Source organism: Mercenaria mercenaria, chromosome 11 (genome assembly GCF_021730395.1).
Source record: "Mercenaria mercenaria strain notata chromosome 11, MADL_Memer_1, whole genome shotgun sequence".
Lineage (NCBI taxonomy): Eukaryota > Metazoa > Mollusca > Bivalvia > Venerida > Veneridae > Mercenaria > Mercenaria mercenaria.
The window spans coordinates 82,187,147-82,203,255 of NC_069371.1; the positions used below are offsets into that span (position 1 = coordinate 82,187,147).

The window sequence follows — 16,109 nt, forward strand, 5'->3', positions numbered from 1 at the left end:
TCAATAATAAGTCTTTAAAAAAGTGAAAACTTAAAAAAAAAAAATGGAAATTCAGGAGAAGAAAAAATTGGTCCCAGTGGGAATGAAAATGATATATAGTTATGACTTATGTACATTGTTAGTATGTTGCCTTATTACTTAGAATATGTTGTACTGGCATGCAATATGTTTTGTGAAAAATGTCCCTAGATGGGGGACTTGGGACGTTGATAAATCTTGTTACAAATACTTGTTTTTTAAAAGCCAAGAGCTGTCTTTTCACAATGGGATACATTTTTTGTATGCAAAGAACGATCTTAAGTATCTTTTTATAAGAAAATATTTGTTGTTGTTGTAGGCCAAGAACTATCTTGTAAACGAGGAAGGCAGGACTGAGGAGAACATACCAATGGAAAAGCTAATCTCGAGTGCCATTTGGCAGAATGATCGTGCTCCGTTAGCCCACCCTGTTGTAGGTTTCTACTGCTACATGGAGTCTGTAATGGAGGGCAATGACACCAAAGTGAGGGTAGAGATGGATTGTAAGGAAGGCTCGAGGGACTTCAACACGTTCTTCCAGTTCTCCAAGATGTACTTGTACAGGATGATTGAGAAATACTTCAAATGAGATGGACTATTTACAGTAACTTGGAGATTGATGCAAGTTCTTGAAAACAAGAATAAGCATGTTAAAAGAATCTGTGAACTGTATATGCTTCTTACGACAGTTATAGTTTTCACTTTTTCATTAATTGCAAATTTGGTCTGTTTTGGAAACATCAGATTCTGGGAGGTGAATTTATGTTGTTATTCTTTGAGTTTTTGTTCAATTGTTTCTAGAACATAATTATGTAGTTATTAAAATTTTTGATTTATTGTAAATAATTTTGTAACTGTCATTTTCTTGGAAGTTACTTAATACTGGCAGAGACAGTTTTTTCTGGCTTATATAGTACGGTTTTAGTGATTAGGCAACCAAAGTGTGTATTAAAAAACACCCTGTAGATCCCTCATTTTTAATCAAAAAGACCATGCTTATACAATCATGTTGGAACCTTTCTCAAACATTTGACCAGTCCTGTTTAAAGCGGCTTTTGCCAACTTTTCATTAGTCCTGTTTGAAGCAACTTTCTCTAGTTTAAGGCAGCTTCCGCAGGCTTTTGATCAATCATGTTTATAACAACATTGTTTAGCTTTTGGTCAGTCAGTTTGAAATGGCTTTCTTGAACTCTTGATCAATTGTGCTTAAAGTAAGATTCTCCAGCTTTTGATCATTCATGATAAAGCGGTATGCCTCTAAATGTTCCTCAACAAATATCAAGTCAAATATAGAAAATAAGTATCACTGTATTTTAAGTGGTATAATTTCGTGGGTGTGTTACAAAGTACAATGGAATTGTAGGGATATATATATATATATATATATATTGCCTGAGTTAAGCAGTAGAACTTGTCTGTGTATTTTACAGACAACAGCAATGTTTTGTAAAGAAGTATTTCTTAGTTTTTTTTGTTGTTTTTTTTTTTTGGCTCAATTTCAAGCAGTTTCCAAGCACTAATATCCAATTAAAGGACTTTTCAAGGTGTGTGCTAACCCAGTAACATTACCACAGGAAGTGGGACTTGGCAAATAAGAGCCTAGCTACAGTCACAGATACATTATGAAGCAGGAAGTGGGACTTGACAAATAAGAGCCTAGCTACAGTCACAGATACATTACGAAGCAGGAAGTGGGACTTGACAAATAAGAGCCTAGCGACAGTCACAGACACATTGTGAAGCAGGAAGTGGGACTTAGCAAATAAGAGCCTAGCTACAGTCAGACACACTGTGAAGCAGGAAGTGGGACTTCTCAAATAAGAGCCTAGCTACAGTCACAGATACATTGTGAAGCAGGAAGTGGGACTTTACAAATAAGAGCCTAGCTACAGTCACAGACACATTGTGAAGCAGGAAGTGGGACTTGGCAAATAAGAGCCTAGCTACAGTCACAGACACATTATGAAGCAGGAAGTGGGACTTGGCAAATAAGAGCCTAGCTATAGTCACAGACACATTGTGAAGCAGGAAGTGGGACTTGGCAAATAAGAGCCTAGCTACAGTCACAGACACATTATGAAGCAGGAAGTGGGACTTGGCAAATAAGAGCCTAGCTACAGTCACAGATACATTATGAAGCAGGAAGTGGGACTTGACAAATAAGAGCCTAGCTATAGTCACAGATACATTATAAAGCAGGAAGAAGAAATGTTTCTGTTACAGTATATAAACATCATAGAAGGGATGGTAAACAAGAAGAATTATATTCAATTAAGTCCAGGCTGGCTAGTAGGAGAAAAATAGGAACAAATGTGGCAAAAAAGTAGGAAAAAATTAAGAAATTTGACGAAAAAAGTAGTTTATATAAGCCACAAACTTTGACAAAAAAAACTTTTGGGACAAAAAAGGACTTTTGCACTGGAATCAATGACATTTCACTGTTCACAATTGAACGCACTAAAGATGCACTTACTGAATCCAAACTTCTTTCATAAACCACAGTATATACTTTTTTGAACATTGACAAAAAACACTCCAAGGTGTTAATTTACATTTATTTGGGGTATGTGCGGGGTCGCCTCCTGCGCGAATAAAATTATGATTCCGGGGTTCAAAAAATGCATTTTTATTACTTCTTATATGAAAAAGTAAGAGTAATAGATTTACAGAAGTCAGAAAAAATGTGAGCACTTTCAAAAAAGTAAGAACGCTGGAAAGCCTGTAAGTTTCAATATAGATAGAGCATTTTAAAGTCCTTAGGTGTATACAGATATGTTTCAACTCCTGGATAGAAATATTTTCAAAGATAGCCTCCTTTATTTCTGAAATAGCTCACATGCGGTGCATGTTAAATCAAAGTGTAATAAAAACTTTTAGCATAGTTGTTCAGTTTAGTTCAAAGGAGATCGAAGTCTTTTAACACTTGTGAAACTAGAGCTATCACTAAAGGTGATGAATGTACCCCCCGCATGCACTGACACAGGTGATGAATGTACCCCCCGCATGCACTGACACAGTACATTGCAATTTGACGCACACAAGATTGCATAATTATGTGGACTGTATGTATATAGACTGTATGTATACAGTATAGTAACAAAAAACAAAGTCCCATAACTATGCAGAATATTTATCTAAAAGAATGTAACATGCACCATGCACAACTAGGGTTGGTACTGATCACTTGTGTGAAGTTTCATTAAATTGTGTGTAAGGGTTTGGTAGATTAGGCATGCACAAGATTGCATATGCAGACTGTATGTACATAGTATGTTAACAAGAAACAAAGTCCCATAACTCTGCAATTTTTGTCGCAGAAAGAACCTAACATGCCCCATGCACAACTACTGTTGTTACTGATCACTTGTGTGAAGTGTCATTAAATTGTGTCAAGGGGATGAGGAGAGATGGTGCGCACAAGATTGTGTCTATGTATATAGTATAGTAACAAAAAAACAAAGTCCCATAACTCTGCAAATTTTTTTTCTGAAAGAACCTAACATGCCCCATGCATAACTACTGTTGGTACTGATCACTTGTGTGAAGTTTCATTAAATTCTGTCAAGGGGATAAGGAGAGATGGTGCGCACAAGATTGCGTCTACGGACAGACGGCCAGACAGACAGACAGACAACCTGAAACCAGTATACCCCCACTTACAACTTTGTTGTCGGGGGGTACAAAAAGTAAAAAATATATGTTAGGCAATTGTTAAATAAATGCAATTTATCTGAATACACCAGTGTTTGAGAAACTTCTTTTGAGAAAACTAGAATATATCCTGCTCACCCCAGATGGTGCGGTCATAGAGAAGCCTTCATTTCCCCACACTGATGTTTTTATAGCTGCTATTCTCAACTCGCGTACAATCTTATCTCGTGTCTTTTCATTCACATTCTGTGTTATATTGTGATTCAACACAAATGGGTCTTGCATGTTCATAGCTGATGCCTGTAAGAATAAGAACTTACAATACTAAACATAATTTTATGTGACTTCTAATAATAGACCCTTAATTACTAACCTTAATAAGAACTGCGATTTATTTCTTTTACTAATCTAACTTTCTGAACAGAGTTCACAGTTTATACAAATCTTCATCAAAACAAATGCAGTAATGACAAAAAAAAAATGCAGATCACGACAGCAGAAAGATCACAATTTCAAAAAGACTAACATCGCACCATCAAAGTTATAGGTCATATGGCAACTTTCAAGCTTTGATGGTGGAGGAAAACCCCAGGTGCCCCTCCGTGCATTATTTCAGCACAAGTGGGCACCTGGGTGGAACCATTGGCCTTCCATAAGCCAGCTGGATGGCTTCCTCGCATGAAGAATTCAACGCCCCAAGTGAGGCTCGAACCCACATCGATGAGGCAAGTTATTTGAAGTCAGCTACCTTAACCACTCGGCCACATAGGCCCCCAAAATTAATTTTCTATGTTACCTCCGACCAAAACCTCCCAGTACATGCTAAAATTAAAACAGAAGTGAAAACCCTTTTACTTTGAAATGAAATGGAGTATGTAAAAGAATTGTTATTATTGTATTGCATTTACCACACATTGTGTCACTAAGAAATTTTTTAATTTCCAAATTTTCAACATTTCTAAGATTTCAACATCTTACTTTGGTGATTTATTAGAATGGCACTTAAATAACTCAACTCAACTATGATAATAAAAAATCTACCATTTTAAAGTAAATCAAACAGGCTAAAAAACATACCTTGAAGCTCCTCAACCTGCCGTCCTGCATGTTGTCCTTCTCAAAGAACTGTGTGAACGGCATTTCTGTGGCTGATTTTGTGACTAGAACATTGTCCATGAAATTGAAGGCACTCCAATAGGAGAAAAATCCAGACAGAAGCTCAGCTAAAAATATAAAGTATACAAGAATGTAAACACTTAATGATGCTGCTGTTTTATTTCGATCAGATGGAAACTGTAGGAGTTGAGTAAACAAAGTGTGATGGACAAACTGACAGGACAGCTTAAACACTATATGCCTTCCATGTCATGGATACTAGATACATATCAAGTGTTCATTATTCTACTCCTATACTAATCTGTATTTAAATCAATCCTGATGAACGTCATCACACGACCCATACGCTGAATAAAAATTTGTCTTATTTACCCAGTGTTTTCGTGTTGTCCTTCTTTCACTTTTATATAGTGTTTTCCTATTTTGATTCAGACTTTCAGACCAAAAATACTGTAAAATTATTCAATTTTGAGGTCATAAAATTTCAAGGTTTCAGTAAAAATGGCCACTTTGTGGGGACATATTATAAGACTCTTTCACTACTTGTAAGTGTAGATGGGAATATCTGGCTCGAGGGTAACTGTTTATGCGGTAACGAGGCTTTTCCACATAAACAGTTTCCTGAGAGCCAGATATTCCTATCTGCACCTACAGCTAGTGATCAAATCTTTTTCTTGCATACCATATTCAAGAAATTATTGTAAAAATAAAATCAACTGAACGACTTTCATTTTAGAACTATTTCCTATAGTAGCGTATTTAAACAAAGGACGGGAAACTAAAGTTAACGTCCATAAACAGGAAAGACGTCATGACATTTCAAAGACAAATGACAAAGCTTAGTTCCGGTTTTATTTTATCAGTTGCAGCGTAACGTTATGATATTTTGATAAAATAATGTTTTTTGAATCGAGAAATATACTATCAGGAACAAAGAGGAACTGTCAAGGTATTGGATTTTATTACATTTTATGAAATAAAATATATAAATTACTACATAAATCTTCTACATATATGTAGTTCGTAATACGTCATTTACAGCATGAGTCATCTTATACCCTAGGGTGTAAGATGGATTTTACCAGCACCGGTAAAAATACCGTAAATTCCCATCTGGTATGCAAGAAATTTGTGGATTTAAAACTTCACAGGATTTGAAAACCAAAGCACCCTTTTTACCAAACCTGACAAACATGTGGGACAGTTTTTTTCACACAGGTAATTATCAATCATCAAGTAAACTCTATCAAATCATCAAGTAAACTCTCGAGACCAAACCACATTTTCCTGTCTGTAACTAGAGCTGTTACAGGATTCTGAAGAATGACAAATTATATCCCCACAATACAGCCTTGTCATAAAAGTAAGCCAAAGTCGAAGTCGAACTCAAAATCAATAGGGGTCATCTGCTGGTCATGATCAACCTCCCTATTAAGTTCCGTAATACTAGGCCCAAGCGTTCTCGAGGTATCATCCGAAAACGGTTTAACTTTTCCAGGTCACTGTGACCATGACCTTTGTCCTACTGACCTCAAAATCAATAGGTGTCATCTGCTGTTCCTATCAATTTTCATGATGCTAGGCTTAAGTGTTCTCAAGTTATTGTCTGGAAATGGTTTAACTGTTCTGGGTCACTGTGACCTTGACCTTTGACCTACTGACTCGAAATCAATAGGGGTCATCTGCTAATTACCTCAAAATCAATAGGGGTCTTCTGCTGGTCATGACAAACCTCCCTATCAACTTTCATGATCCTAGGCCCAAGGGTTCTCAAGTTATCCTCCGGAAACCGTTAACTGTTCCAGGTCACTGTGACCTTGACCCTTGACCTACAGACCTCTAAGTCGAACTTGACCTGTATTTTATGATGTTACATCTATGTACCAAAATTTATGATCCTAGGCCCAAACATTCTCAAGTTATTATCTGGAAACTGTTTAACTGTTCTGGGTCATGATGACCTTGACCTTCGACCTACTGATCTCAAAGTCAGATTTGGCCTGTATTTTATGACGTTACACCTGTGTACCAAAAATTATTTAAATCTGTTAAGCCATTCAAGAGTTATTGTCCAGAAACCATGAAAACCAACGGACCGACCTACAATCACACTCTTATATAACCCCCCCTCTAAACTTTGATTTGTGGGGATATAATTTTTTTTCAATAGTATTTTTTTACAAAAGAGCAGCCATTTATCCTAATCTTCATTCCAGTAATGATTTTGTTTCTGTAGGTAATAGGTAACTCCTATATAAATGTGGAGGATGAACGACATTAAGATCAAGTGTATACAAACTGTTCCAGACACTTTTTGCCTAATCAAAGGATTAAACTGAACCATAAGCTTTACTAAGCCAACCTGTCAAGTCTTTATTGGCCACGAGGAAAGAACCACAGTGAATCTTTGTGCATTCTTAAAATACCAGAGAAGAACAGCCCACCTAAAGGTTAATTTAATCCTGGTAAAACTCAACAATTCTTCAATACAGGATTTAACATCTGAAAAATTTACCTGCAGTTTGAGTATTGTTGGACTGTGGAATAATCTGCCAATCCATAGCAAATGTACAGTCCCATCCTTCAATCTTTGTACGTGCTGCAGTCCCTGTAATAATTTCGAAAAATCTTAAGAAAACTTTTGTCATTCTTTCTAGAAGCTTCATGTCTGCAAAGAATTTTTTGTCTACTTTACTAAACTCTGAAGATGTCAGCTTTGAAATAGAGAGATAAAGCTGACCCTGCTTTTTGTTTCTAATTAACTAACAGCTATCTGTAAAACACAAATCTGTCAGAGGCAAGTGGATATTAATTCTGCATGCTGTGTGCTTTCACCAATTGACATCAAATGCAACAGAGGTCGTCTAGAGAGAAGAGATAACCATCCCATAAATATTGACATCCAAAGCATTTTTTAATCACTGACAGGGAACTGTTTTCAGTCGAGGTCACTACTGACCACAGGCAATCATCCAAGGAAGTCTGACAACTGAAGGCCAAAGCCTTTAGTTATTGTGCAGAAAGTTTTCATTTCAAAGGTCACTGTGACCCTGACATTTGACTTACTAAATCCTACTCGATCCCTAGTTTTTGTAAATATGTATTGTAATTATATGCTATTTGATTAATAAATATTGTTTAAACCAAATCCTAAAACAACAGATGTCATGTATTGACCACAGGCAATCACATAATAAAGTCTGAATGACTGTATGCCAAAGCATCCTAAGTCACTGCGGAGAAACTGTTTATAATCTAAAGGTCAGTGTGACCTTTACCTTTGACCTACTGACCAAAAAAACAACAGACATCATCTTCTAACTATGAGCAATCATCCTGAAGTTTGAACATTGCAAGACCATTTATTCTCTAGTTGATGACTGGAAATCAAACAGTTCACCAACAGACAGACCCACAAACAGATAGACTGGCCAACAATTAGCAGAACAATATATATCCCTTCTTCTTCAACATGGGCATAACTATATCATCAGTATGGGTAATATCTAAATCACTGAAAAACCAATGACTTTCTAGGTATATATTAATGTAGTTGTAAATCCTAAGTATCCCTGTTTGACCCATCAAAATAACAAAACTGAGTCCACTTCCTTACAAGTGACATTTCAAATAGAGAACTAGACATTTACATTACATTACATACCATGTAGCTGTGACAGTTTCTCGATAGTTGGTAGAACAGGAGGATCCAAGTTCTGCAGGTAGTTTAGTACCATCAATGTAAGAGCATAGTTTGACAGCTTTGTGCTGGCCTTCTGGTTACCAGAAACTCCCTTTGCCTAATAATACAATAAATGTTTCTAGAATTCTACCCTTCTCATATTATGTTAACTAGGTTTTGCTGCTATAACAGGCTGCTGTATTTTATTAACACAATGCTTGTTAGTTAACTGTAATGTGTCCCACACTTGTCTTAAATTTATTTTGTTAGGCACAACTTCTTACCAGCCTAGGGTCAACTTCCCTGCATGGAGTCAAGGAGAAAGACTGTACTGGTAGTAAGTATACAACATTTTCTGATTATAATTAACTGTCAATAACTGACTTGTTAAAATAAAAGCATCTTGTACAGCTGAAATTTGTTGTTGTTTTTTTTTTCAGTGTAAGGCTGAAATATCTTTCACCCAAGTGTACGTAGGCTATTTAATTTTTCACAAATGGTGAGGCATGAGTGAAAATATATCATCTAAAGTGAAAGATATTCTTTTATCCTGCATGAACATGTACCTGTGAATTATCATTTTTACTTCATTTCTTTTTTAGTTCTGACCAAATTTTACTTGTTTTGTACATTAATTTCAACATAATAGCAAATGATTAGCAATTCACAAACTCTTTACAGAACAAGTGGATGAGTCCCCTACTGGAACATGACTTAACCATCTCAACTGCAGTATAACATAATGATCTGATATCTGTCTGGTGTGAGAGCTTAAAAGATTATTAGATATTTTGCCAATTTGTTAACATATTTGTTACTTTACAATTTGAATTTACTAAACATATTCATTCTTAAAAAGAAATGTTCCTAGAATGGTTCTTTAAAAGAAATGTTCCTAGGATAGTAATGATAAATTTTGCCATCAATATGAATCTATTTCAATAATACCCAGTGGGACTTTTAATGGATGTGTATGCATCAGACCTGGGGTTCAGCCAAAAATCAAAAGCCTGAAAATTTACTTTCAAAGCCTGAAATATCCTTTTTCAATGGTTATATTGCCAATTTTTGCACTCAAAACCTGAAATCCGGACCACTCACAAGTCCTGAAAAATCCCAGGCCTGAAGTATACGTCAAGTAAACAAGCTTAATATTTCAATGAATTTCTCCCAACATAACAGAACATATGATACAACTACAGGCTAAACTGAATAATTATAATATAAACTGAATAAAGTATCATTAAGAAGGAACATGTTCAGTGAGTCTGATTTTTTCCCATGGTGTTGGAGTTAAAAGTTGGAATTTAAAATTTCAGACCCACCAGACTGGACAAAGTCTTAAATGCGAGGGCAACTAAGTTTTGTAACAGGCGGGAGAAAAGTATGGTGATGGACAAAGCCATTATTTATTCTTACCTTTCCCCAATATCTTATAGCATAAACCAGTAGTCTAACTCTACTGTTGAGTACACTATACAGGTATAGTAACTTTGTATTCTGAAGGGCCAATCTGTGTGAATAGAGAACACATCATACATGTAAAATGAAATATATACAATACAGAACAGAACAGGCATACCCTTGGGATGTCTACATTACTTCCTGTATAGGTTTTCTTTCCCAGTTTTTGTTCTTCATTTATGAAGCAAAATTTCAAATTACCGAAAAAAGTTTTGAAATTTGGTGTACAGATATAAAACTGGACAGTCCACCCATAGTTTTCAATTTAGATTCTTTAATGTAGACATTTAGTAATGTATAGTGTAAGTATGCCATATCTATCTGTATGAAAGGGGCCTCACATTTCGAGGTCCCACACCTCTGCACCACATATATAACACTTGCAATACAGCTGAGTACTCTTCCATGGATGCAATTAATTATAAGTGAAGATTGTCCTATTTTAATTGTTATAACATGATCTGTGACTATAATTCTTTCTTGATATGTTCGTCATCAAAACAGGCCAATAAACAAGGAGTGGTAGATCACTATATCTTACAAACTTTCTAATTGATGGTAAATATCCTTTTACTTTGGTCCTGACATAGCTGGTCAGTTTAAAATTCTTTAACTAGTAAACATCCAGATTAGAAATTTCAGTCACTGAAGGGTGCTATTTTTCCCTATTTTTAAAAAGGCCAAGATTTTCAACAAAGTACTCAGGTATCAAGTGTGTAATATATGAAATTTTCTGACTTATATAATATATTCAAAGTGAACAGACATTTTCCATATAAGCCATCAAATTTCATCCTTACATTTGTCGGAGAAACTACACTTCTCTGTACTATTTTTTCTACTGACTAATTCAATATGCTGTGAAAATCAGTAATATTGTTGGCTTTCTTGGTAGTGATTAACCCATAAAATTAAATCTTTAATATAAGCTTCTTTCACATCAATTCTTAAATTCATGTGCACATCAAGAGGCCATTTGGCCAAAAAAACCCACAAAACTTTGCTAAGAAGTTAGAATGATTTCGTAATACATTAGTATATTATCATGAAATAAAATAAAATACATGCTGACAAAGAACAAGATGTTAAATGATATGGGCGGGGCATGTGGTGCATCAGTGTACAATAAGAAGTTGACCAGTGCATTATCCTTGCATCTAGGATAAGTCACATAGTCATATAAACACATTAAATATTGTTTCATTTCTTTCAAGACAAAATGTAGGCCCTTTTGATAATTTTATAATAAAACCCAATATGAATAAGAATGCATGCAACTGTTATTGTAAATTGACTAAATTGTTACACTGTACTGAAAATAAGAAATTTAAAATTCTAAAATTCAAGAATGTATGTTAAATCAATCCATATAATTTCATTCCCACAAGAAAATACATGTAAATTTTAAACCAACAGTGGGCTTTACTGTGCTTATATGTTTTTTTTCCCCATTCAACCTTCAATAAATCTTTGTTCAAAAAAGTAGGCAGGCTTACTTTGCACATTCGAGTATATGTCACAAAACTGCCTGGCAAAGATATTCTATCAATTTACAGTCAAACATGTATTTAGCAGCCAGCCAAAGGAGCCATACAATGTGGCCACTAAAGGCAGATGGCTGTTTAAGTCAGGTTGAAATTAGAACAAACAAGCAAATTCGATGAATTGGAATCCCCCGCCGAAAGGGTCAGAGGTGAGGAAAGGCAAAAAATATATCCTGCAAAAAGTTAAGAATGTTACCAAGAAGCAAATAATTTCATTAGTCAAAATCAAATTAAAAGAAAATGAATGGTTTGTTTGGGTGGGGGGTATTGGGGAGTGGTGAGGATACAACAGTTTACATGTTGATTATAAATATTGATAGAAAAAAAAAAAAATGAAAAAAAAAAAAAAAAAAAAAAATTGGAAGGGGGTGCGGGGGGGGGGGGCGGCTGGGGTGACCAACGTAAGGTAGCGACCAGATGTAGGTACACAAAATCACATGTTTATAATAAATGTTCATGGAAAAGAATGAAAGAAGTTTAATGAAATTCTTCCAATTGGTTGGTTTGTTATGTACAGATCTGTGGATTTTTAAACAATTAAAGGGCAGTAACTATATGGAAAATTGATCAATCAAAAAAAAAACTTGAAGGGCATCATCGCAATATCTTGGTTCATGTCTATTTCAAGTTTGATGAAATTCTACCTGCTAGTAACTGAGAAATGGCTGCAGACGGACATTTTTCATTAAACCAAGGGCAATAACTCTGAGGGAAATTGACCTATCAAAAAAAAAACTTGACGGGCATCAGCGCAGTATCTTGGTTCATGTCTATTTCAAACTTGATGAAATTCTACCTGTTAGTTACTGAGAAATGGCTGCAGACGGACATTTTTATTAAATCAAGGGCAATAACTCTTGAGGAAAACTGACCAATCAAAAAAAAAAAAAACTTGACGGGCATCATCGCAGTATGTTGGTTCATGTTTATTTCAAGTTTCATGAAATTCTACCAAGTAGTTACTGAGAAATGGCTGCGGACGGACTGACAATGCCATTTCAATACCCCCCTCCCGATTTCATCGGCGGGGGATAAAAAAATCAATATGGAAAATAAGCTGACTGACTGCTAAAGGCAAGTGGTGGCTTAATGCAGGTAACCCCTGGGGCAGGTTTAATTGTATCAGAACGTTCTGATATCACTTACTTGTTATTGACAGACAGATCACACTTCACGTCACAGTTGGTGTATCTGAACCTGACCAGTGGACACCTGTTACTGGGGATAACCTGTACATCTAGAATACCCTCTAAGTTGTCTATCAGTATACGTGATATCAGCTTACACTGGTCTGTCATTCCCATCTTGTCTAGATCAGAAGGGATCAGTGGACCCCATTCTTTCTCCTTCAGAAACCTGAAGTCTCGCACAAATGGTAGCTTGATTGGCTGAAAAGGAGTTCATTTTAACATGAAACAACCCTCGTACAAGCACCCTGGCTGACTTCAGCAATTAACAAGGCCTATGGCTGTTTACCTTGTATTTTCTGTTTGGATCATCTGAAATCCTGGATAACTCAAGCAGGTTACTATCAACTACAATATATTTCAGCGTTAAGAAACTGTATACACAATGATTCAAGAAATTTTAAGTGTCTTCATTTCAACTTTAATAAGTTTTCACACGGTTATTGTTACTTTCAAACATTTAATATGTGGTAAATATGTGGCTATTTGTTACTTATACATGGTTCATACAGAATATCAGAGACAAAATTCAAGTACTTTTCAAGGACTTTTCAAGGACTTTTTACAATTTTTCAAGCACTATTTTTTTTCAAAACCACGACCTAATCTGAACAACTTTTATTACTTAATGCAAAAATAAAACAACCATCACTTGTCACACCTTTGAAAATGACGTAATTCGATTATTAGATTGATGTGATTCACTATTTTGCTGAGGTTTAACGCTTTTCTTGTGATTTTTTAGCGCACTCCTACTAATGATACCTCAAAATTTTGTCACACGACGTACAAATACACTTCGTTCTGTCTGCTCTATAGGGCTTCAGCCACTGTTTATATTCGTCTTTTGTCTCCCGCTTACTTGAGTAAACATGTTTATTTTTCTTACACATTTTAATTCACTGGAAACACGCGCAAATAGCTAAAAATTGCGAGTTATTATTCCCCGTATTTTTTTAAACGGAAACGGAAACAAGCAAACGGTGATACAGTAGAAATAGCACTCTGTAAATATCGATAAAGTGTGGCCGTAGACCACTATAATAGCATACGAGTGACCCGATCCTGCAATTTCACGAATTTATTTTCATTTTCTCCTATTTATTTTAAGCCTTAAATTCTTTTTGCAAAGCAAAGTTACGGAAAGAATATTTTCAAGGAGTGAAAGGTCAAATTCAAGGAGTTTTTTTCAAAATTCAAGTACTTTTCCAGGTTTTTTAGGTTTTTTGTCATTTTCAAGGAGTTTTCAAGGACTACCATCGAATTCAAGGACTTTTCAAGGCCTGTGCCAACCCTGTTATAATATAACAAGAGCTGTCAGTAAGACAGCCAATGCTTGCCTATTCGAATTGTTGTCCCAGAAGCAGGAATATTACCTTAAATGTTAAAATATCTATAGAGTTTCAATCCAGTATCTGCATTAGTTTTGGAGTATCTTACATGCAAAACTTTAACCAGGATTTTCCAAGTCCAAAAGGAGGAATAATTTGACCAAACTGCATGTCTGAGTTATGGGACTGTTATAACACCAAACACATGAAGTTTCCATTCAATATCTACATTAGTATTGGAGATAGTAACTGGTGTGCAAAACTTTAACCAGGATTTTCCAAGTGCAAAAAGGGGCATAATTAGGCAAAAATACATGTCAGAGTTGCGGGACTTTACACAGTGAGGTTGATTATTGACTTAGAAAAAGAAAAAATAAGTCCAAAGCTATATGCCTTCAAATGATACCTATATGTACTTGCATGCAAAACTTTAACCAAGGTGTGATGCCAATGCCGAAGCCAGTGTAAGTAGAATTGCTAGACTATTCTTCAAATATTTAAGCTACAAAGGAAACATCCTGCTCTTGTTTTGTCATGTACTCATTTTTCAACTCAAAATGTCTCTACTGAAATGTCAAGAATGAAGAATAATCACAGAATAAAACTCATAAAATTAAAATGTGTCAGTTCGCTCTTTGTCAACACCAAAATACCATGTCCAGTTAACAAGAAAATCTGTAAAAAGATCCTTTGGAAGCAAAGAATACAACCAAGAAGAATAGTAGCAGTCTGGGTTTGACTGAGTCTGTTCATAAGAGGTACAACATTCTTTAAAGGAACAATTTCTTTCTTGCACTAAAACTCCCTGCACAGAAATAGCTCTAAATCAAAGTCAGACTTCACTGCCCCACAGAAATAGCTCTAAATCACAGTCAGACTTCACTGCAGTGTTATTCTTTCTTCAAAAGCTGCACTGTATTTGTATGCTTTGCAATTAATTTTTGTAACCATGGTAACAGTGTTTACCTCGAGTTCCCAGGTCCTACCATGCATTGTACTCAGATCCAGGAAAATGTCCATGTCGCAGCCACTCAATCCAAATCCATTGACAGACGAGCCAAACTGGTTCACAGTGCATCCTGCAGTAATCAAATGTGCTAACTGCAACATATTATCACTACCACTTAGCTCTAAAATGGGCCAGCACTGATCTACAGATTGTGGGGTCATGAGGTTGATCCCCGGCAAGGTGTATGTTCTCCAAGAATATTTTATCGAAGACATTATGTCTGGAATCATTTTTTCCCCTATGTTTGATTCATATGGAAAAAAAAGTCAGTTACTTGTAGGGAACAGGAAAACCAATTCTAAAGACCCTACTGCCTGACATTACATATCTGAAATACTGTTGAAAAAAAAGCGCTAAATCCAAAACAATAAATAAACCATCATAAAACACCAGTTGAATATATCACATCAACGATCAAAACAACCAGTTTGTCATTTACTATGTAGATAAGTTAGCTTGTCAAAACCACCAGTTTGTCATTTACTATGTAGATAAGTTAGCTTGTCAGTTTTCTTAGAACTTGTACTCTTTAAACCAGGCAATTGTCATGAACTTCACTATCTTGGAGATAAAAGAAGTCTAGTGATGGTCAAAGCCATGGTCATTCCTACCTTTCCCCAATACTCATTATGTTCAGCTGAATATACTGAAAGGGAAAGTATTGAGACAAAGCTCATGGTATGTACTTTAGAAATTCTAAATCGCTTATACATACCTGGGAAAAACTTTCCAAGACAGGTCTGCAACTTCTCGCATAACTGGAACTTGGTCTGAGCCTCTTCAGCCGTCACCTGCAGGTTCTGGCATAGCCATTCCAGCTGGTTCTGAACCTGTAAAGGAAATAACCATTAGCATTATTCTATTTATACCAACAAGAGCTGTCCGTAAGACAGCCAAGCTCGACTATTCGAAATATTGTCCCAGAAGCAGGAAAATATTACCCAAAATGTTAAATATCAAGAGAGTTTTAAGTTAAAAGGGGACAAAATTTGACCAAAATGCATATCAGAGTTATGGAACTTGATGCTATAAACTAGTTTTATGACCCAAAAGGCTGCTCATGTGAAGTTTCAATTCAATATCTGCATTAGTTTTGGAGATAGTAAC

At 35.7% G+C, this 16,109-nt stretch overlaps 2 protein-coding genes across 3 annotated transcripts in view; one reads left to right on the forward strand and one right to left on the reverse strand.

Annotated features, from left to right (window-relative positions):
• The window catches only part of LOC123532687 (speckle targeted PIP5K1A-regulated poly(A) polymerase-like), a 28,580-nt gene extending 27,304 nt beyond the window's left edge, over positions 1-1,276 (forward strand). For both annotated transcript variants that reach the window (XM_053517931.1, XM_053517932.1), the window contains one exon: positions 338-1,276. In XM_053517931.1, the coding sequence (XP_053373906.1) occupies positions 338-607 (270 nt within the window). In that variant the 3' untranslated portion in view covers positions 608-1,276. The remainder of the gene's footprint in view (positions 1-337) is intronic.
• A 2,468-nt stretch (positions 1,277-3,744) lies between these two features.
• LOC128546844 (speckle targeted PIP5K1A-regulated poly(A) polymerase-like) overlaps positions 3,745-16,109 on the reverse strand; it is a 32,970-nt gene continuing 20,605 nt past the window's right edge. Inside the window, exons 6-13 of the mRNA XM_053518242.1 lie at positions 15,718-15,832; positions 14,960-15,072; positions 12,622-12,863; positions 9,887-9,980; positions 8,450-8,585; positions 7,301-7,393; positions 4,747-4,892; positions 3,745-3,969 (exon numbers count right to left, since the gene is read on the reverse strand). Of these exons, the coding sequence (XP_053374217.1) occupies positions 3,745-3,969; positions 4,747-4,892; positions 7,301-7,393; positions 8,450-8,585; positions 9,887-9,980; positions 12,622-12,863; positions 14,960-15,072; positions 15,718-15,832 (1,164 nt within the window). The remainder of the gene's footprint in view (positions 3,970-4,746; positions 4,893-7,300; positions 7,394-8,449; positions 8,586-9,886; positions 9,981-12,621; positions 12,864-14,959; positions 15,073-15,717; positions 15,833-16,109) is intronic.